General features: G+C 49.1%; 1 protein-coding gene across 3 annotated transcripts in view; it reads left to right on the top strand.

The window, feature by feature from the left end:
* The window catches only part of ALPK2 (alpha kinase 2), a 120,128-nt gene that overhangs the window by 62,654 nt on the left and 34,034 nt on the right, over nt 1-23,440 (top strand). For all 3 annotated transcript variants that reach the window (XM_041739702.1, XM_041739703.1, XM_041739701.1), the window contains 2 exons: nt 15,824-19,037; nt 22,499-22,646. In XM_041739702.1, coding sequence (XP_041595636.1) covers nt 15,824-19,037; nt 22,499-22,646 — 3,362 coding nt within the window. The remainder of the gene's footprint in view (nt 1-15,823; nt 19,038-22,498; nt 22,647-23,440) is intronic.

The following is a 23,440-nucleotide window of genomic DNA, read 5'->3' as shown; positions in this document are numbered from 1 at the left end:
TGTGATTTTTAAAAAGCATACTGTCCCAGGCCTCAACCAGGGTTTATTATTTTTTTTTCCTCTCCTACAACTGATTCGATGACAAATTATAATTTTCCTTTTATTAAAAAAACTAAGTTTTCTTTTTCAGAGTAGTTTTTGGCAAAATTCAGCAGAAGATAGAGAGAGTTCCCATATACCTCCTGCCCCTACACAAGCACAGCTTCCCCCACTATCAACATCCCCCACCAGCATGGCTGGTTATGATCGATGAACCTCCACGGACACATCATTATCACCAGAGTCCATGGTTTTCATTAGGGTTCACTCTTGGTGAAATCTGATGTGGATTTGGACAAATTCTGTGGGTTTGGACAATGTATAGTGACATGCACCCACCATTATGGTGTGTGGTTCTTTTTTTTTTTTTTTTTTTGAGAGAGAGAGAGAGAGAGAGGGAGAGGGAGAGAGAAAAATCTTAAGCAGGCTCTATGCCCAGTGTGGAGCCAGACATGGGACTCGATCTCACGATTCAGAGATCATGACCTGAGTTGAAATTAAGAGTTGGACGCTTAACTGACTAAGCCACCCAAGTGTCCCTGTGGTTCTATTTTTAAAAGAAAGGGCTGCTTCCTGTATCTCCTATATTTCTGGCCGTGGTCTACCAGTTTGGAACAAGTGGCAAACAGTAGCAATTGTCACCCCACGAGCCCCTCCAGCCTCCCAGCCTTAACCCCAAGTAGGCTCTACTTTCAAGGCCAAGTTCTAAGGCAGCCCCCACTGCCAGAGCCTTGCGTCCCAGTTGGCATCCTGGCAGCCCTGCTGCTTGTTGGGCAGGCTCCACAGTGTCTCTTATATCACTTTAAAAACAACATGCCACCCCGCCCCTGAGCCATCTATCAGGTTACCGTCAGGACAAAAGGGGACACATTCCAGTTGTCTTTGAGGTCACAGGTTATTGGGCTTGGGAAATCAGATGTGGAATAGAAAGCTGGAGGGGAGAGGGCCTGCATTTCCCTTAAAAGTGAGTTTTCATCATAAAACATCAAAGGGCTTAGGTCTGAAGGTCAAGATTCAACATCAGCATCTGCCCAGAGGCAGGGAATCTATGGCCCCTTCCCTCAAGGATTTTGGGCTTGTGTGGGATAGTGCTTCTCATGCTCTCTCGTGCCTGCCGGTCACCTGGGAGGTTGTTGGAAAGCAGCTTCTCATTCACCAGGTCTAGGGAAGGGCCTGGGATCCTGCACTTCCAGTAAGTTCCCAGGGATTTCCAGTGAGCACACTTTGAGCAACCAAGGCTTTCCCCAGAAAGTATTCAATGTGCCCTGGCCTTCCCTTCTACCCTCCCCCATCACACTCAACTGCCCAGTAGTTAATAATAGCTGATGTTTATTGAGTTTAAATATGTGCCAGGCACTGTGCTAAGACCTCAGTAGGTTAGCTTATTTAATTATCTCAGCAACCCAACCAGATAAATCCTGTGGCTATCTGGGCTCTGGGTTGGGAAGTGGTGCAGCCGGGCTTTGAACAGAGTCTGCGTGACTCCAGGCCCTCTGCCCTCACCATGTTACATAGCCCCCTAATTCCATTTTATTTTATTTTTTTAAATTGGTTTTATTTATTTGAGAGAGAGAGAGAGTGAGAGAGAGAGAGAGAGAAAACACAAGCAGGGGAGGGGGGCAGCAGGCAGAGGGAGAGGGAGCAGCAGACTCCCTGCTGAGCAGGGAGCCTGATGTGGGACTCGATCCCAGGACATGGATCATGACCTGAGGGGAAGGCAGGTGCTTACCCGACTGAGCCACCCAGGCGCCCCCTCATTCCATTTTAGGTCTGAGTTCCTTAACTGTCTTTAGGACAAAAATAAACTCTGATAACTGTAGCTGCCTCTGGTGAAGGCAGCCTCTGAGTAGGTGGCAGGGGTAGGAAGGACACTTGTCACTCATACCCTTTCCTTGTGCACCTTGTGAGGGTCTTACTGTGTGTGTGTGTGTGTGTGTGTGTGTGTGTGTGTGTGTGTATGACCTACTCACATAAAGTAAAGAATAGTTGGGGGAAAAAAATAAGCCCATGGCCTTCACAGTCAGAACCATACATCGATATAGGGTCAGTATCAGGCCAGTTCCCAGGGCAAGGGGGTCAGATATCTTTCTCCAAATTGGGCCTCCAACATCATTGGTGCGATGGTCAAGGTCCTTCAGGCTCCAGCCATAGCCTTTCCATCCTCAGGGAATGTAGGCAATATCCTCTCCTAAGACACTCCCCACATGCGGCTGCAGCAATCTTCCTGAAACCTGAATCTGGGACTATCATTCCCTTGTTTAAAAGGACAATACTTTCCCAGCCCAGGCCAAACCTTGCTGAACCTCTCTCTACGGGACTAAATCTGAATGCTTTGCACAACACATATGGCTCTCCATCTCCAGCCTGTAGGCTCTTTCTCCTTTTTTAAGATTTTATTTATTTATTCATGAGAATCAGAGAGAGAGAGAGAGGCAGAGACCCAGGCAGAGGGAGAAGCAGGGTCCATGCAGGGAGCCCGATGCAGGACTCGATCCCAGGACCCCAGAATCACTGCCTGAGCCAAAGGCAGACATTCAACCACTGAGCCACCCAGGTGTCCCCAGCCTGTAGGCTCTTGCCACTGTCTCCCTGCCACCTTGCCCTTTCCACGAACCCCACGCTCTCATCATTCCAGATAACTGGGGGTTCCCTGCCCCACTGTCTTATTTGTGCTGTTTCCTTGACGGGCCCTCCTGATGGAGCATTTGCTGACCACCCTTAACCTTCTCTGCCTCCTTACACAGAAAGTAAATTCCAAGAAGACAGTCCTTGGCTGCTCATGGTCTTTTCCCAGCGGCTATGATGAGGCCTGGCACATGGAGAACTTTCCATAAGTGTTTGCTGAATAAAGGAATGAAAGAATTAAGGCATGGCAATGCAGAGGCAGCAAATAAATGGATTCTAGATCTTTCCCTCATATGTTTGTCCCTTCCCCTCTCCCTGAAGGGGAATTGATTTCTCCCATAACATTTTTTAAAAAGATTTTATTTATTATGTGAGAAAGTGTACACAATAGAGAGCAAGAGCGAGCACCAGGGAGGAGTAGAGGGGAAGCTGAGCAGGGAGCCCAACACAGGGTTCGATCCCAGGACCCCAGGATCATGACCTGAGACATGGGGCTTGATCCCAGGACCCCAGGATCATGACCTGAGACATGAGGTTCGATCCCAGGACCCCAGATTCGTGACCTGAGACACGGGGTTCGATCCCAGGACCCCAGGATCATGACCTGAGCCAAAGGCAGACACTTATCGGACTGAGCCACCCAGGCGCCCTCCCCCATCATGCTTTATTCCTACCTCTCTGATAGCCTGTTTGCTTGTTCAGCTGGGCTGCTACCCCGTAGGCACGTGGAGGCAGACTCTGGGTCTGATTCATCTGTGAATGTCCAGAGCAAACACAGTGCCTGTCACCATGATCTGTTCAACTGAATTAAATCTCATTAAAGAGGCAAGACAAACATGAAAAATCACATTCCCCCACCCCCTCCGATGTGCTGCCTTCACCACAGTTGCAGAGCTGAGGAGCGGGGTGGGGGCGGGCAGGAGGTAAAATTGCAAATTCTGTAAGTTCCCCTTTCTGCTGATGCTTGAAAAATTATCTTTCTGAGTCAGCATAGGTATTTTGATACTGCCTTGAGATTTCGGGCATGTATGTGTGTGTGTGTGTGTGTGTGTGTTTAAGTGATGGCTTAAAAACAAGTGCTTTCACATTTACCATCAAACTGATGGTGTTGGGAGGGAAAATAATCATCCTGAGAACCACTTAGTACTTCATCTGTTACATTTCTTTTTTTTTAAGATTTTATTTATTTATTTATGAGAGACACAGAGAGAGAGGGGCAGAGACACAGGCAGAGGGGGAAGCAGGCTCCATGCAGGGAGCCCGACGTGGGACTCGATCCGGGACCCCAGGATCACGACCTGGGCTGAAGGCAGATGCTCAACCACTGAGCCCCCAGGTGGCCCCATCTGTTACACTTCTAGCTCATCTGACGACACACATAAGGAATTCCCCAGTCCCTGCCTCTCCCTCAGCAGGTGGGAGCGCATCCAGCTCAGGCCTGGGCCGGTCCCGTAAGGAGGTCCTCAAGCGGCTGGCACCCATCAGAGGGTCCAGAAGCCAGGCAGTGATGAGGGCTAGACCTTTGGTTGTACTGAATTCCCTTCTCCCAACAGGCCACTTGGCACAGAAGCAAGCAGAACCTCCAAGCGAGAGCCAGCCTTCCCATAAGATCCTGCTGCTAGGACTTCGTTCTAAACCTCACGTGCACACCATCCCGTCAAGTGACAAAGTGTCACTGCCGAGCAAACTGAGGACTGTGTGGGAGGGAAGGCCCATAGGACAGGCTGGGAAAGGAATGGGATGCTATTGAGGGTTGAAAATTTTCCCCCCAAATTTATGTCCACCTGGAACCTCAGAATGTGATCGTATTTGGAACTGGGGTTTTTGGGGATGTAAAAAGATGAGGTCACAAAACAGGAAGGATTCTTCCCTAGAGCCTTCAGAGGGAGCATGGCCCTGGGGACACCTTGATTTCCAGCCTGTGGCCTCTAGATCCCAGAAAATAATGTGTGTTTTTCTAAGTCACCCGGTTGGTGATCATTTGTCTCTGTAGCTCCAGGAAACGAACACGGTTGCCAACAGTGTGTACAGGGATATGTCAGGAAGAAAAATGTCTGTTTTTCCATTTCTGCCTCCTGGGTCCACTTCCAAAGTAGCTCGGGAGACCGGGGTCGCCTCAAGGGTGAGGTGAAGATGGCCATAAGGGTTGTGGAGAAGAAAGCAAACAGATGGAAAGAAAAAGGTGTCTGTTCTTATTTTTGTCGAGGCAGGACAAGAATTTTTAGTTGGATTTTGTTGAGAGAGGGGTTTTTCTAAACTCCTTTCCTCTTATTAGGCCAGGGAGCCTTATGTCTGCACGATCAGTGGGAGTGCGTGAGGGTCTCGACAAGAGTACACTGCCCTTGGCAAGGGCCCTTGGAGATGCTGGGACAAACAAAGCTGACAGAGTCAGGATCTCGAGGGGCACATCATCCAGGCTTCACGTCTCCTGGCGTCAGGATCGGGCTAGCACGAGCTAGGGAAACAGCGAGAACAGATCTTTCCCCTGCTTCCACTCTGGGACACGGGGAGTAGCCCACCACCCACCTACCAGCGTGGACGACTCAGACGCCAGCTCCCACCTGGCCCAACAGAACCAAGGGCCCGGGCATCCTTAAAGGGATGGTCAAGTGATTGGCTCAGAGACAGGCCTAGGCAGAGAGAAAGCTGTGACTCCCACACAGCCCTCAAATATGTGATTGAGAGCTCAAGAGGAAGACAAGGTCAGTTCCAGGGGAAAAAAAATAATAATACAGGGCTTGCATTTCCTCGTGCCTATGGGAAGAAATATATGAATTTGCAAGCCGTCATCAGTGCAAATATCAGCTCAGCATATTTTCTGCTCTCCTGGTTCAAATCACTGCATTGAACCCCAGACATTGTCTTTCTTTCTTGGGTCTCCCAATATTTCCCTAACAACTTCAGCTTCCCGAAACTTCTCTCTGAATCATTCTGTTTCCTCCCCGCTACAAGGGGAGAGGTGATTTTGACGGCTCTGTGAATTTCTGGTCCTATCACCACATTCCTCTTTGCCCTCCACCCAGCCTTTGATCGCCTTCATCTTCACAGTGCGGAGGCTTTCAACCTGACCCTTCCAGCGCACGGTGTAACTGTACAACTCTGTGTCTGTGGCACGTGGGCGTGGCCCCCTTCGGTGCCTGGTGCCCACTGGTGCACGCGTACCGATGTCTTCCCAGCAGCCTGCATTTGGAACCTCAGTCACTCATGGTAGAAACAAGAGGTGCTTCTTGCTCTCTGCTCTCTCTCTCTCTCTCCTCAAAAAAATGCAGTTGGCAAAAAAAAAAAAAGGCAGCTGGCTTCGGTTTAGATAAAAAAAGACTGAGGCCGAGCAAGCAACAAATGATTAGAGACAAAGAAGACTTAAATTTTAGAAGAATATATATATTAACCAAAGCACAGACCCCTCGAGCAACTTTTCAGGTAGCAAATCATCTCAACAGAGACTGAAAAGAGAACCCTACTCCGAAGAGGCAAAATTTTCCTGCCTGTGTTGGCAAAGAAGCACTGGTCCAAGAACAAATTTGATGGATTTCACTCATTCGGCCTATTTTTTGAGCACCTGCTGGGTGCCTTGCACCAAGGTGAATAAGACGCCCTAGGAAATTTTGCTTCTCCTGCTGAACGAGGTTGTCTCTGAATCTAATCGGGGAGCTGTATTGCCTGCTGGGTCTCTATACTATCCTTCTAGAACTGAACTTTCTGGAGGGACATTCTTGAACCAGAAGCCAAACGTGAGCATAGAGCTATCCTGCTGCTTACTATAAGAGACAGATGGAAGGGAAGGGACTCTTCAGGCCCCAGGCTTGCATTTTCTCATTTTTGGCAATGATCATCCAAGACAAATGACCTTCCCATATTTACGTTTATATTCAGATTTTCCAAGCGCCAAATGCCGTCACTGGTGTGCATCACGAAGCCACGCTGAACAGGCAGGGTAGGAGCGTAGTAACCATGACAGGTATTTCCTGTTTCTAAAGTTGACAAGAACTTGCTTTGTACCATGTATTATTGTCGGTGGAGTACAGTAATTGCTACTACGCTGGTTTTGATTTTGCTCACAAATTCTAGAAACTGTGAAGAGAGAGACTGATTTGAAAATGCGCTCCTAGAACCTGACTAAGGGTTAATCCCCCCCTGTTATCCAACCTGAAATCTACTTAGAAGTTTCAGGCTGTGGGAAGTAAACCCCACGACTCACCCCCAGCTCCAGACCCAGGGCAGGAATTCAGTCCGTGGAGCCCGTGGGCTCCGAGGAGGAGATCGCTGGGCTCCAGGGGGCCTGGAAGCCCCTGAAATGATTTGCAAAGTTGTGTAGGTAAAACAAGATTTTGGGGAAGAGCCCACAACTTTTCTCAACTATAAAAAGGCTGAGCAGATTTGGGGACTGACAGCCCCTGACCCGAAGGCTTTCATTGGCTTGGACTAGGCCTGGGAGGCTCTGGAGCTCTGCAGGGTGGGGATCGGGAGCCGTCCGCAGGTGCAGTGCAGCCTGCTGGATGCACGAGGCCTTCACAGCAGGGAGGGAGAGGCAGCAGCGTGGGGGGGGGGGGCAGGACGAGAATGAGGACATGGGGCCCCACCATGCCCAGCCCACCCTCTCCTTCCTGGCCTTCTCTGGGGTCCCCACAGGCTCCTTCTGGGCCGGGTACTTGGGTATGATGACAGGCTGCGTCTTTCTCTCTAATAGTTCTAGTTCATAGAGAGGATTGGGTCTGGAAGCCTCAGGATTCCAAGAGAAATCCGCTCCAAGGAGGAGGTGAGCTTTAAGGCCCATTCCAGTGTTTGTGTTGGTTACATGGCAGCGGGACACAGAACACCAGGGCCGTCGAGGCCAAGAGATGCTCTGCAGCCTCTCACTTTCCTGCGGAAGAAATAGCCTCCGAGAGCCCCGGTGACTTCTCCAAAGCCACTTTCCACGGCGCAGCAGCTCCAGGACCAGAGCCCTGGGGTTCCTGAGGCTCACTCCTCAACCTACCACCGATTCCGCTTTCCTGGAACCTACTGGCCCAATCCCAGTCTCTCCAAGACAGCAGCAAACCAAGAGACTACTCAGCAAAGGAATCCGAGAAAAATCGCCGGCCTTCCCAATTCTGTTTTCCTTATGTTTGCGTATCTCCCCGCCAACTTCCCCATGCACACGGGGAAGGATGAAGGCTGCTTTTCGGACCCATTGGGTGCATGCCATCTAGGTCCTCTCGTGTGCTGGGGTAGCTGGTATATTTGTCCTTAACTTTATACAACCCAAAGTCCCACAGGTGGGCTTTGCTATGGCATTTTACAGACATTAGCTACATCAACATACGTAAAGCACTTAGAATAGTATCTGCCCCCCCACCCCCCGTGAAGGGCTACACTGGGTTTAGGGATTGGTAGTAGTAATGGCACTTGCCCCCTACTTGCTCCTCTCACAAGCTAACGGTCCTTCCCTGACACCGTGTTTCCAGGCAAAGATTCCACTGACCTCACAAGAGGCCCTCAGCCCCAGGAAAGGACATTTATCCTGGAGACCCAGGCCTCTCCCAATAAGGGATCAAATTGACATTTAACAGACTCTACCACTTTTCCAAGAAATCAGGACGGATTGTAAAGCCAGCTGGCTGAAGATTTCTTGTCTCCTGGGAGAGAGTGGAATGAAGAGGGGCAGGTCAAGTGACAGGGGTGTTCGGGATCAGGTTTCAGGGTGAAGATTTTAGACGAGTGTCCTCCACTTTCTTCTCTGTTATTTTACCCTTCAAAACCTTTAAGTGACGCTCCTTTCTGGGCCACCTGGCAACTCCTAAAAATAAACTCAAGTTCCGAAAATATTCTAGTTTGCCTGGAAGCTTGCATTGGCCGGGCAGCCAGGCGATTTCAGTGTTGCCGCCACAGGTGGTATGGATTTGCTCTATCGGATGACAAATGACTGAATGACGCTGCGGCCTAGTGAGGGCTCAGCAGATATTGAGGAAAGGTGAGCCGTGGGGCGAGGCTGCAGCACCCAGGATGGCTGGGAGTGGGGAAGGTCCTGCCTAAAGATTCCTGGAACCATGGCGGGGGAGGGGGATTGATGATGTGCAGACAACTGGCAAAGAACATGGTGCTATTTATGTCTAGTCCAGATAAGGAAGAAAGAACATTCAAAGAACATTTTAAAAGGAAACAGGAGTTAGAGAAAGAAAATTACAGCCCTCCCCCGCCCCCCCGCCCCCCCTCCCCCCAGCCAGAGCACACATCAGGCTCTGGCAGTGTTCCCAGTTAAAGCAAGGATCTAAGTGGCTCGATGCCCCCCCCTCCCCATGGTTGTATTTGGACTTTAGAACCTTGGCCTCTCCTTTGATGATCTATCTTCTCACATTTCCCCATTCTCCCTCCCTCCCTCAACTGCAAGTTCACCTTGCCTCAGGCCCGTTTGATCCCCCTGGCATTTGGACCAGTCCCTTGAGTCCCCTTTCCAGGAACCACCCCCCTTGCCCTTTGTGACATTGGCCATCAGACTAATCTTTACCTAAAGCCACCCAAAGCCACCCACATGCCTCCAGAAGGTCTCCAGGGCCAACCTCATATGCCTTTTTCTTCCTCCCCCCGCAGTATATTTTCCTCTCGTATCCATTAGGAGTGCTTTTAGCTGCAGTTAACAGCATAACCAACTACCGGCCTCAGATACAGGATCTTTGCTGTTCACTTGACCAGAAGTCTGGGTAGAAGGTGTCAGCGTTCTTCCAGTGGCTCAAAGATGCCTGCAAGCTCCCGAGTCTGTTCCCTTGTTCTGCTCCACCAGCCCCAGTGTGTTGGCTTTCATTTTTGTGTGACTGCTGCCTCTTGACCAGAAGATGACAACTCAGCCCCAGGTGGCACATTTCCATTACAGGAGGAAGGATGAGGGTAGGCAAGGTACCTGCCATATCTGTGCCTTCTCCAAGGAAAGCAAAGCCTCCTTAGAAGTCCCTTAGCAGAATTCTCCTTGTGTCTCATTAGCAAGAACTGACCCTTGTCCCCATCTAGCAATGGGAGGGTATGTGGTCTTCCAGCTTTTTTGGTTGGAGGTCTCAAGGGAGAAGGGGGCTGGGGTGCTGTTGAGTTAGTCAACCACGGTGCCTACCACATCTGCCACACTCTGCTCAGTAGAGAGGTTTCCTGAGACTTCAGAGAAATGTTCAAGAACTATCTAAAAGTTGATATAAGTAACATAAACATCTGGGGGCGCCTGAGTGGAGGAGTAAGTTAAGCATCTGACTCTTGACTTCAGGTCACGATCTCATGGGTTGTGAAATGGAGCCCCACGTTGGGCTCTGTGCTCAGCGGGGAATCTGCTTGAGGTTCTCTCTCTCCCTCTCCCTCTGTCCCTCTCCCCATCCCCATCCCACACACACTCTCTTAAAAAAAAGAGAGAGAGAGAGAGAGAGAGAGAGAGTGCAACATCTGGTTTTTGTACTGTGGGGATTGCACCCGTGGAGTAGGAGAGGAGGATTCGGTGGTGACCTTGTTTCCTCTCCCAGAGCAGCACTGATAGCTAAAATCCATCCATTTGGCCGTTGGCTCAACTTGTCAAGAATTGTTATTTATCTTTTCCATGTACATCTTGTCTCTTCAGCTGGATTATAAGCTATTTGAGAAGAGGGATCTTATCTCATACCACCTTCTATTGTTAGTGACTCAAATTAGTCTCATGCACTTTGTTGGCATTCAGGACGCTCTCGTTAATGAAGAGGAGTGTAACCTTGCACACCATGGGGTGTGTGAAGAGATGACACACCTTTCCGTGGAATCCATGACAGACATACTTAGGAGGCCAAAGTTTTGCAAAGGCCAACAAATGAAACAATGTGTTTGTAGAGTCAGAGGCATGTCAATAGAAAGGGGATTGGAAAGTGCAGTGCAAGCAGAGGGTAGGTTTTCAAGGCCGATGCTGCTTTCAAAACAGGTTTGGAAGTGTTACTAAATTCGGTTCAAATGTGTTCACTTGAACCTTGTATTCATTCATATGTTTATTCATTCAGCAAAATTAATGGAACCCCTACTATGGGCTACTAAAGTTCTGGAAACTCAGAAATGAGTAACAGAGTCCTTCCCCTTAGAGCCTGTGAGGAAGCTGACAGATAAACAAGGGGTCATGTTGCAGAACAGGGACCATTACAATCTTCTACCCAAAGTATCTGAGGAGCCCAGAAATGCTGGCTTTCAAATTAAGGGGGAGTTCCCAGCCTTTGGGTGGTGTTTGCTTTAACTTCTCTTGTTAGGAACCTTGAGCTGGAAAGGGCTTTATAGCCAGAAAGACTCAGCTTTGAGGCCTGGTTCTGCCACTGGCTCTGGGACCTTGGGGAGTTTTCTAACCCCTGCACATCAGCGACCTCATGTGTCAGTTCTCAATTTACAGCCTCTCAGTCCTCATGCACCCTTCAATGTAGGCTTACTGGGAACAGAATTTTATTAACCATTTCTCTGAGCTAGTAAGCCCGGTGTAAAGCACTCTCAGCAGAATGTAAAGCGCTCTCAGCAGAGGGCGCCGGAAAGACACTGCAGGAGGAGGTCGATCCTTGGCATTTTGAGCATGGTGTGTGTGTGTGTGTGTGTGTGTGTGTGTGTGTGTGTGTGTGTCCACCCCACAGAACCTGCTCCAACCACAGGGCTCAGAACATGGCCCCTCTGCAGCCTTCTAGCCCTTTCTACTCAGACACCAGAGCTCTGCTGGCCTCCTCTCTGAAGGGCCCCGGTCTGCACCAACATCCAGACTCCCGTGGCCCCAGATACGCAGGGCTGTCACTCCCCCTCCCTACTCCCACCACATGTAGCCCATGCACTCTGAAGGCCCCAGCCTCTGCCCCTGCCAGTGTCTGGACTCCTGCTGCACGCTCACGCACTGGGTGCTGACTGGCTGCTCCCCGCCTGCATGTGGAAGGGCGATCCGTTGCTCACCCAGCAATTCCAGGCCAACCCTGGCCTGGCTAACCCAGTGAACAGCTCTGTCATCTGGTGGCCTGTTTACACCTTCTCCAGCTAGGTCTGAGCACCTCACAAGCTGTCCTTTCTTGGTACTCTCCCTCCCCTTAGAGTACAGTAGGGTTTCCTTGTATCGTACTGTCACCCTTCTACATAGCTAACCATTATTTATATTCAACTTCCTTTACTTGATGTACTGTGTGGTTGCTGTCTCCTGATTGGAGTCAGGCTATTCAGGAAGAGATGATAGCATCAGTATTTCAGATTTACTTGGCCAACCCAATGAAAAAGACTAGCCTCTGCTAATCGGTGTGGCTCAGTTTCTCTTTGTCCTAGCCACTTCTTTCTTTTTGCAGAGAACAAGGCAAACAAAGTTCGGTGGGATTGGAGGGGATGATACGGACAAATGTGTGGTTAGCCTTGGAGGAGGAGACAGAGGGTCAGAGAGGCCCACGACATTACTTGGGGTCATATATACAATACTGCACTGAACTGAACTCAGGGGCCCAGTCCTCGGAGCCCACCCTTCATGCACCACACTGGGCCTCCTTCTGGAGCCTCAGACATTTCCCTTCTTTCCACCTGAATGAGAACAGTTTTCTGACTCACAGAACTTCCTGAGTCCCAGCACTCAGTCGATAATGAGAATAGCCGAGCAGCCAGAGAATCATTTATTGGAGTTCTTTCATAATGACTTCACCGAGAGATCTCCTAAAAGAAAGGCCTGACTCACTTGAAAAGTGTGAGTCTGTGGTTTCCCTCTCTCTCTGAGTCAGCCTCTGAATGACACCCAAGGAGCCTGCCCCTGGAGTCTCAGTCTTGACAAGTACATACTGGGCTGTTAAAGTCTCCACTTTCAGAAAATTCCATTGTTTCAGATCAGATTTATGGGATTTCACATCAGCAGCGCACCTTTGGTGTGGTTTGTTGGACATAATTTCCGAAAAGCCAGCAGTCTTATGTTTCCCCGGTGCTTAGAATAGAACTTGGTACATAGTAGATGCTCAGTAAATGCTTGTCAAGGGGATGAATTTATATGGATTTGCCATACTTTTTTTTTTTTTTTTTTAACATACGTGGGGCTTCACTAGGCTGGATCGCGCCCTGGGCCAAAGGCAGGCGCCAAACCGCTGCGCCACCCAGGGATCCCCACTAGGCTATTTTAAAGTGGGATTTTATTTTAAAAGCAAGAGAGGAGAAGAGAGAGTATACCTTAATAGGAACATGAATGTTTTGGAAACCAAAGCACAATACCATGGATATGCTGATATATTCCAGTGACCAGACTCACTCTGATCAGAACTTATTTGTCCTGTGACTCACCCTCTCCAGAGGCTAGTGTCTGCTAAGTGTCAGCCTCTAACTCTGTTGTTTGGTAAAAGGCAATAATGGGTGGGTAACATGCCGATAAGTAACATAGTGGCTTTTTAACTGGAGCCCTTCGGAAAAAAATTGTCCGGTGCCTGCCAGAGAATTCTACACAAGGCAGCTACTCCATAAATGTCTGTTGGCACTGATGATAATGCAATGATGACAAGATCTTAAAATAAAGGACTGACATAGGCGGTAGAAATTCTGGCCAGGGAAGAAGGCTCAGGAGAGGGTCGCAGTGTTTTGAACTGGACAGTCTTTCTTCATTCCTCAAATCATGACCAGGAAGCTGCTCACATTTTCTATGCTTAATATTTCATTATATTTGTGCTACAGCTCATTAGGAAAAAACTGATCCAAAAAAGAAGATGAAAAGAGGATTCTCTATATGTGTTATAGATGTTCACGGATCGAGGTGAAACCATAGAGAGCTTAAAACTCCTTGACACTAAAACAAAAACAAAAAACCCACCCTAGTTTCTTATTTCACAGAAGCTATCTTCCTTGTTTTCCTTTTTCTATGTTAATGTGATGGGGATATAGAAATGATTGCCTGGGTACAGTGATGCTTGGGTGGCTCAGTGAATTAAGTGTCTGCCTTCAGCTCAGGTCATAATCACGGGGTTCTGGGATGGAGCCCCAACTTGGGCTCCCTGCTCAGTGGGGAGCCTGCTTCTCCCTCCCCCCGGCCCTTCTCATGCTCTCTCTTGCATGAATAAATAAATAATAAATAAATAAATAAATAAATAAATAAATAAAATCTTTTTAAAAAGAGAAAGTAAATATATTTTTCTTTTTAGAAACACCAGGATGTGAACCAGTAGTGCCCCCTGCTGTAGTTTAAAAGTCCCTCCCCCCCTTTTTTTAAGTAAGTTTTCCCAATGTCAGGATCTGATGGAAGTCCCCAAGCCCTTAAGATTGAGAGGTCTAATGGGTGACATTGGGTTGAGCTGTCTGAACTGGTGCGTGGTTCATTCAGTCCTTTCAACAGGTGCTTGTGGCACAGCTGCTGGGCGCTAATTGCTATAACAGGCCTTGAACACAACCTAGAATGGGAACTCCTTCTGGATGGGTGGGCATATTGCCCATGTGTATCTCCATCCCCTGGGACACCCCCTAGTACACAGCAGGCATTCAATAAATGTTTGTTGAGTCGACGAATGGCCCCAGCCCTCATAGAGGTTATAGCGCAGGAAATTATACTAAATTTCTTCTTGTTCATTTAGCACTTGTGTGCCAAGAAGATCAGAATTCAATGAACACCGGGGTAGCTTTAAGGAGAAGATGAGAGGGGAATCACTGGTGGCAGCAGGCAGCCTCAGGTGGGGGGTGCGGTACAGAGGGAGGTGTGGCCATGCTGTTGTCCTGTTTCCCCCTGGCAGTACGGAAAGGCATTGACTGCAGGGCCAGAAGACCAAGATTCTCTCGTGTGATTTATGGGAATGGGCCTCAGGACTTGGAGCCACACTGTGCACAGGAACATTCCAGGTCTGCTTTGTCATACCCTGGGGGGCTCGGCCTCCTCCCCTCTGTAAGCCCAATGATCAGTTTCTGCACATTTGAAGGGGGCTGCTCCAAAGCAGGGGTCCTGGGGGCAGAGATGGAGGTACTTGCCAAAATTTAGCAGCAATTCCCCTTTTTGGTGGCTGGGCATAAGTTTGATGTGTGTTGAAAAATCGATGAGCTAAAAGTTTTAAGAGACAAGAATGTGGTCCAAGATCCTATTGCTTCCTTAAACAACAGCTGATGTCCCAGAGCAGCCAGGGTTTACTCCTCACAATGTGAGCTTCCTTCCTTGCTTCTTTTCTCCATCCCTTTTTATCTTTCTATCTGTGTCTCTCTTCCCCTGAATCTTCTACTTCTCAATGGACATGGTCTGCCTGCCACAGGGCATTTGTTTTAAAGTGGAAGAGACCTTCTAGGATTTTATAACCTTCCCAGGGCAGAAATAATTGGCAGTGCTGGTGGCCAGACATAACCCTGTGACTTCGTTAGAGGCAGGCTCAAGGGACAGGCCATTCTCTGTTCTTTAGTAACATAATTAACCAGCAAGCCTGTCATATTTTGGGGACAAAGGTTGTTCGTTGTTGCTACCTTACAAGCACTGTATATTTCATTTGTTATGATCATGTGAAACGTACCTTTCTGGAGAGATGCACACAAGCTCTGGTGACTTATTTGATCAAAATAGTTTACATTCAGGGCACCTGGGTGGCTCAATCAGTGAAGCATCTGCCTTTGGCTCAGGTCATGATCCTGGGGTCCTGGGATCGAGCCCTGCGTTGGGCTCCATTCTCAGCAGGGAGTTTACTTCTCCCTCTGCCTCTGCTTGTGCTCTCTTGCTTGCTCTCTGTCAGATAAATAAGTAAAATCTATCAAAAAAAAGTTTATATTCAATTTATTTCCATCTTTTTTCCTGAGAGAGAGATAAGAAAGCATTAATGGGGGCGCCTCGGTGGCTCAGTTGGTTAAGTGTCTGCTGTCAGCTTGGGTCACGATCCCAGGGTCCTGGGTTTGAGGCCCGCATGAGGAGCCTGCTTCTCTCTCTCTCCCTCTGCTGCTGCCCCTGCTTGTGCTTTCTCTCACTATCTCGAAGAGATAAATAAAATCTTTTTTTTTTTTTTTAAAGAAAGCATTAAATAATGACTGACCTGGAGTCCCCTGGAACACATAGTTGCTTAAATGAGCCTTTCTCCAGGAGGTCCCTATCAGCTAGAGAGGGTTTGGGGACCAGTGTTTAGAGTTTAGTCATTTCCACTACTTCTCTGAGTCCATCATTACAGTCAAGGATTAACATTCTTGGGTTTGCAGTGATGCCCAATTGTGGGCTCTCCTCGGAACAAGTCTATTCATATCACTTTCATCTTCCTAGGTGCAAAATCAGGAAATGCTCAGGGAGAGGGACTCTCTCAGCCAGTTGCCTGCTTTCTCAGAGCCTGCTGGGGAGCTGTCTGCATTTGCTGGGACCACAATAAATCCCTTCCCTGACGTAGGGGGGATCAACGAGGAAGACGCATCATTGGCCCAATACCTGGAACTGGAGAGCTGTCCTCGATGCCCACAGCATGGAGAAAAGCAAGACAGGAAAGACCACGCACTCGGAGGTTCCTGGAAAGACCCAGGACATGAGCTGAGCATCCCAGATGCCAATCAGGGAAATACATGCCCCTGGGAGCTGTCAGTGCTTTTCCCCCGGGGGGGCAGTGCTGACCCCGGGGAGCCCAAGGCTCTCTCTGCTGCTGCCCCTGAACCCGCAGATACCAGCCCCACCCTGGAAGCCCCATGCCATGGGCCGAGGGTTGGGGAAGCAGCCAGTGTGTTGGAGCATCTTGAAGCATGTGACCAAGGAACATGTGAAACCGTGGATTCTCCTGTTGGAGCCTCAGCTGATAAATACTTGCCTCAGGAAATTTGCTCCCTGGACTTAGAGCTGGCCGAGCGGCCAAGCAAACCCTCTGATTTATGTTCTCCTGATGATGAGACGCCAGGTATTCACTTTCAAACACAAGACTCCGAACTCCCACGGGCTCCATGCGAGAGCAGCAAGGAGCGAAGCCCTGCCATGCCCCCTCTTTTTACCAGTACTTTTACCTGGAACATTTCACAAAAAGTCAGTGAAGGTGGCCCAGGGGAAGATTTAGCAGAGATGGAGAATTCCACCTCCACGTTGGTCTCCGTAGTCCCGGCTGGCCAGGAGAGGCCAAGCCCCGGCGGCCCAGGAGGCTTGGAAAGACAGCCTCTATGTTCTGAGAACAGCTCTTCTGTGCAGCTTCCAGAAGGAGGTGATGAGAGGCCCAGTACCAGTGCCCCAGACACCACAGCCACACCAGCCCGAAATGGTTCGGTTGTAATGTTTCCTCGGGAGAAGCCAATGGCTTTAACTGCTAATCTCGAGTGTCTTCAAGTGACCAGGGAGAGTGGGGACACATCGACAGTCACCATGGCCACCAAAGTCCACCCAGCCAAATACCTCCCTGTTTCCATTGCTGAGAACCGTCACACAGATGGTCCTGAGGAGAGTTCACCTCCAGCACCAGACAAAAATATTTGCCAGCTTCCTTCCAATGCACAGTTGGGTCATACTTTAAATGATTCCACAACCGATTCTCTAGAAGAGCCCTTTTGCATGGCTCCCGGTGGACCAGGAGCCCACGTCCATGTTCCCCAGCGCCCAGAGGTGGAGGGCTTCGGTAGCAGTTCCCCTCTTCAGGCTGATAACCATTCTGGAGATAAGAGCCTGACTGTGGACACAGCAGACAGTAGGAGCCTTGAAGAGAATTTCCAAGACAAAGGAAGTGAAACAACACAGAGGATCCAGCAGGAGAGCTTACCCCAACGGGGTTCTCCTCCTGAAGATGATTGCCAAGAAAGTTGGCCCACGGCATCTGTTGCACAAGGGGAAATAGACTTAGTGTCCTTGGACCACTTATCAGCAACCTCCAGGGAGGAGAAGGAACAGAGCTCAGGCCCGGGGACTAGCATTTGCAAGGTGGGTGAAGCCACCGTGGAAGATGGGGGTCAGGCTCCACACCACATTCCGCCTCTGTCTACTCTCCCCCTGGAAGAGTCTAGAGGGAGCGGGCCAGGATTTTGGAAAACAGGCAGCAAGCTGAAGATTATAACTCTGGAAGCTTCCATTCCAGAAGTTTGGCCACCAAGACAACAGACTGGTCCTGAGTACAAGGAGTTGGAAGCTGGTCCCACAATTCCCGACAGGGTCCGAGCTGCGTCTGACGTTCTCAAGGCTCACGGCCCTCAGGCCGAGTCTGGCTCAGCCCTTGCTAAAAACAGAGAAACTTATGAGACCAGAAGACCAGTCAGCCGTGCATACTGGAGTAGTCTTTCTCCCAAGTATTTGAACCAACCCAGACTCCTAGAGTCATCTGTGGATCCTGTAGACAAAAAGGAAATGTATGACACAGATGTGCCATCAGAGGCTTCCAAAAGCGGAAAGAGGGAAAATGTTGACACTGTGAGTCGAAACCAAGAGGAAAGCCAAATCAAGGTGGATCATGCTGCCTTCTTTAAACAGTTTCTGACCCGCTCTAAGGTTGTAGAGTCCTCCGTAGATCCCACGGACGAAGCAGGCGTGACGGCGGGCGCGGGGGCTGAGACAGCAGGGCCTTCAGCATCCACGCCGGCTGCCACAGGGGAGGAGGCTAAGCGGAGTGATGGGCACACGGGCCAGAGCCTGGAAGTCCAGCCTGCCAACTGGCAAGACCCAAGTCCTGACGAAGGTGGGGAAAGCCTTGCACGCCGACGCAGAATAAGCCAAATACAAGACGGCAGCGAGCGGAGCTCGGGGGAGGCTGAGCAAGGCAAAAACAACACAGCAGAATCCGTTTCTCCCACTGCTCCTCTTTCTCATGGCCCCGCAGTGATAACTCACGCATCTGTTGGAGTGGACACTCACAACTCCTCAGGTCCAAGTCATGACGTCCCTGAGGTCGAGCTCGTCGTTGAGCCCAGAAACAACCAATATCCATTTTCTGACTCAAAGGAGAGAGGAGCCTTTGAGAGTGAGCGTGGGAAACGTGCACCCTCTTCCAGCAGTCTCACTCCATTGCCTTTTACCTCATCTAAGGGAAACATCACAAACTTTTCAAAAAGCCACAAAATCTGGGAAATGGAAGAGCCCTGCACCGGGGAGACCAGGCCTGCAAGCGCAGCTGGCTGCCCGGCCGTGACCTTGGCATCCATTGCAGGTGAACGTGCAGCAGAGAAAGCTGCCGAGACCCTGCAGTCCCCATGTCCACAGGGCTCCCCCCTGGACAGTGGGCGAGACCCAAGGGAGGAGAAGCTCGGGCGCCTGGCGGCCCAGACCCTCCGACGCCCAGAGGCCCCACCAGCGGGGAGTGGCTGCCAGGAGGTCCAGAAGCCAGAATCCTCCGCGAGTGGACATTTAGCAGAGGGGGTGAAGAAGAAAATCCTGTCCAGGGTGGCCGCCCTGAGGCTGCGACTGGAAGAGAAGGAGAACGTCAGGAGTTCAGGCTTTCTCAAAAGGATTCCTAACCTTGAAACATTGGCATCGTGTGCAGAGGAGAAGCAAGATGCAAAAAAACCACCTTGCAAAAGAGAAGGAAAAGGTGAGGCTCTGTTGCTTTCTGTGGTTAAGTTTGGGTTTGCGAACCAGATGACCGACCGGTGCCTGTGTCCTTCCAAGTCCTCCTGCGGTTAAGGTGAGTGTCCCCTGGGTAAGTGCGGGTGGAGATACTACGGCAGCGACCGACGGGCTTGGCACACAGGCTGTGCTTCTCAAGCTTCTCTGGCCTCTGAATCACCTGGAAGGCTCGTTGGAATGCAGATTGCCAGGCTCCCACCCCCAGAGCTTCGGGTTCACGGGGCGAGCCGGGGAAGCGTGTTTCCAACAAGTTCCCCAGGTGATCTGGAGAGAGAACCACTGGAAGGGGCCGCCTGGAGGTAGGTTTCATCGAGGGAGCATGATTAAGATGACTTTCTGCTTAATTATCCTGTAAAAAATATTTTACAAAGATAAACAGAAGCATTAATCAGTGCAGCTAATTAGTATAATTAAACAGACCACACGCTAAGCAGGATTTACAGAAATAAACATTTAGGTACAATTTGGGACTCTCTTCTTTAATTGGTGATTTTCATTAAAAAATGCTTAATGGAAACTTGGGGTTTCTTCCAAATTTGAGCATAAGATTTCTTTTCAACTCACCCTCCTCTTTTGCTGAGTCTAAAGTGCCCAGGGGTCTCTGGTCCAGGTTTCTGACTGCGTGAGGCTCAGGGCCCTTGTGACTTGCAGTCACTTCTGCTTTGCCGGGGCGGTGTGGGGCGGGGGGTGTCACGTCCGCCCCAACCTTCATCCCTGAGCCCGAATGTTAGCCTCTTTTATTTCAGAGCTTTTCTTTCCCTTCTCATGGGTAGGAGGAGTCAAAAGAGAAGACACTACATACAGCAAGGTGATGCCCTCTGCGTGTGCAGGAGCCCAACGGGGGCCCCTTTAACCTGGAGCGAGGGCTTTGCTTCTCCCGCACCGTTTTCAGACTTCCACACCGGTTCTCCTTATTCCTCATGCACACCACTGGCCCTCAGCCCCTGCTGCACGCAGGACTCGATACAAAACTCCCTTCTGAAAGTTTGGCGGCATCCAGCCAAATTTCTAATATACATATTACATATAATATGTATATTAGAAATGTGTGCAAAAAAATTAACAATATTTAAAAATATTGCTTCATTCTCTTTCAATGTTAGAAACATATATGTGTGTGTGTAGTATATATATATATACTAGAAAGAGAATGAAGCAATATTTTAAAAGATTTTTAATTTAATTTTTTGTACACATTTCTAATATATATTATATATATTATAATTATAATATATATTATACTCTTTCAATGTTTGAAACATATATATATGCGTGTGTGTGTGTCTAGTATGATATATATATATATACTAGAAAGAGAATGAAGCAGTATTTTAAAAGATTCCTAAAGTGGTTTCAGCCCAAAGGGAAAGGTCCATCTGGAATCCTTTCCATGGTTATCCAGGGACCGTAGGAGCAAGGACTCTCCAGGAAAGCACAGGTGGTGGAGTTTGCACGGGGTGTCTGTTCGGCTTCCTTGAGGACAGCGCTCTGGAGGGGGGTGCCCTCACACAGAGACCCCACAGGGAAGGAGTGAGTATGTGGGGGGTGGTTGGAGGGTGACTCGGGACTCCATTAATAAAGCTGAGTAACCTTTCCTGGGTTCAAAGCTTTGTTTTCACCAGGGACTGCTCTAGCCTTTCTCCTCAACACTTGGCCAGAATATGCACAGAAGAAAAACCTAGCCACACTCCCAGGGCTTCCTTCTAGCTCCTTCATCTCCGTTCCCCTCTTTGTCCCACACTAACAGGGGTATCTTTCTACAGCCTCTTGTCCAAGACCCGCATTTCATTCTGCTGCCCATTGTATGCCCTTCCCACTGTCCCCCCAACTTTCTGTGTTCAGAACTTAGAATGGGCGGCGGACAGGGTTGGCAGCCTCAGGAACGTTTAGGTATCCACAGATCATCGTGAGGACTGCCACCACATAGTGCTGGAAGGGCCAGGAGCAGGAGGCAGGCTGAGTCAAGGCTCTGGACCCAGAGTTTGAGGCTGAAGGCCTCGGTGCCCAGCACAGCTAACCCCGTACGGCTGTGTGAACTGAAACAGGTCTTGCCATCAATAAGCACTTGGTAGATTTTTCTCTCTCTCCCATCATATTGTTAGTATCTCCAGCTGCTTTCTAGTTGACAGGTTTGTTCCCCGAGCCCATTATCCCATGTCCTGGGAAGAAAATAAACTTCTGAAGGTGCATTCTGGGGCACCTGGGTGACTCAGGGGTTGAGCATCTCTTTGGCTCAGGTCAGGATCCCAGGGTGCTGGGATCGAGTTTTGCATCAGGCTCCCCGTGGGGAGCCTGCTTCTTCCTCTGCCTGTGGCTCTACCTCTCTCTCTGTGCCTCTCTCTCATGAATGAATAAGTAAAATCTAAAAATAATAAATAAAAATTAAAAAGGATAAATAAATGTGCATCCTGTTGCCCAAGTGTCTGTTGGCCTCAAGGAGGGACGAGAGGCTACTTCACGGCCAGTGGGACTGGAGGTAAAGGGTCAGACAAAGCATCAGTATTGAGGACTCCCGGGTTGACAGTGGATTAAGTGATGCTTTGGGTTACCACGGCTGCGGAGTTGGGGAACTTGGTCTATAGAAGACTGACACCACGTTTGCAGTAACCTCAGTGCCACACCATTCAGCCCACCAGTGGGGTCGGCCCCCCCTTGTCCTGCTCTAGTGTCAGTGCTGCTGCCCAGGGGCTGCCCTGAGGAATGGCACGTTTACCAGGCCGAGGTGCTCCCACCCCTGATTTAAAAAGGTGGTATTCAAAGAGCACAGCTAACCCCCTGGGAATGGTTTCCTGCTGGCTCCTATTTCATTCTGGAAGACACTTCTCTCCTGCTAATGAAGTTGGTATCAGACACCACCGCAATCCATTAGGTTCTCTTCAGCGAAGGCAGCCAATTAGGGGAAAGATGGAGGGATATTATTCATAAATAACTTACTGATGAGTTGCCTTTCGTGTCTGGGGCTGACCCACAATTACTTGGACACTCTGGATTTTATTCTGCTCCCTAATCCCCAGCTCTGACTTCGACCTGGACCATCTGGTGATCATTTAAAAGCATCCCTAATAGGCCCAGGTTTTATAGACTACGTATCCACAGTCCCCTGCCCTTTTCTTTAAAAAAAAAAAGAAGAAGAAGGAGAAGAACTCTCTCATATTCTTTTCCTCTTTGTGCATTATAGATCTCACTCGGGGAGTTTTAAGTAATGAAAAATGAGATTTTTCTGTTAGATTGATTTGTTCATTCTCTGTTAGGCCCGCCACACCTGCCCTCAGACACTTGGTTTCTTCATCTATAAATTGAGGGTAATAATTATTATTATCCCTATTCTTGGAATGAAACGTGATGGAATGGGGAAGCCTTTTCCCCATTTGTGAGGCTTGTCACGACTGTCGTAAGGATACTGACCTGCAAATCTCTCGTTTCCAGCTCCGATATTACTGAAAAAGATCCAAGCTGAGATGTACCCTGACCTCTCCGGGAATGTAAAATTAAGCTGCCAGTTTGCGGAAATTCATGAAGATTCGACTATCTGGTGGACAAAAGATTCAAAGGCAATAGCCCAAGTGCAGAGAAGGTGCGATATTTGCCCGGTCACTTTTCACAGCTGTTGCTTGTTTCACAACGTAGTTCTAAAAGGAAAGAATAATAGGAAGTAAAAAGGAAAGCTGAAGCCGAAACCCCACACCCAAAGTATCCAAGACGAGTAAGTAAGCAAAGACAGGTGTCCAGGCCAGACAGGCAGTGGAGGGTTCCTACCTGGGGCCCTACTCTCCCGGAGTTTTCTGGCCTCGGGAAGCCAGGAAGCCTTTCAATGTAGTTTTTTGTTGTTGTTGTTTTGTTTTTGTTTTTTTTGTTGTTGTTTGTTTGTTTTGAGCTTTTATACTTGATCATGATGTTTTTAGAATCAGGATCAGGTCAGATCATCTTCTAGGCTGAGGCTCCATGGTCCCAAGATTACAGAGCTCTCTTCTGTACGTCTGTGAATTTGGCTGTGTTTTCTGTTTAAATTCCTGTAAGCCTGGCAAGTTTCAATGCCAAGAAGGTGAATCCAAAGGGAAAAAAAATCAATCCAGGAGGTAATAAAAAGTGGCAGCTTGGAGGGTGATAAGCAGCCATTTCTGAGATGGAAAAATCCGTTTATTTCTGGGGCCCTGGGATTTAAGAGGAGAGTGGGGGGGGGGGGGGAGAAGAGAGGAGAGTGCGAATCCTTGCCCAGAATACTGGTGTGGAATGAACCTGATGCATGGCTTCTGTGACCTTGGGCTTCACCGGACACACTTGAGGGGACGTGGCTCATTCTCAAACACATCACTTGGTTCAGGGAAAACCACTATAACTCAGTCCTCAGATGCATCTTTCTGCCAAAGG

The sequence above is a fragment of the Vulpes lagopus genome, chromosome 24, assembly GCF_018345385.1.
Source record: "Vulpes lagopus strain Blue_001 chromosome 24, ASM1834538v1, whole genome shotgun sequence".
In the NCBI taxonomy this organism is placed as follows: Eukaryota; Metazoa; Chordata; class Mammalia; order Carnivora; family Canidae; genus Vulpes; species Vulpes lagopus.
Note: the sequence above shows the minus strand (reverse complement) of the source record. Positions and strands in the feature narration are given on the sequence as shown.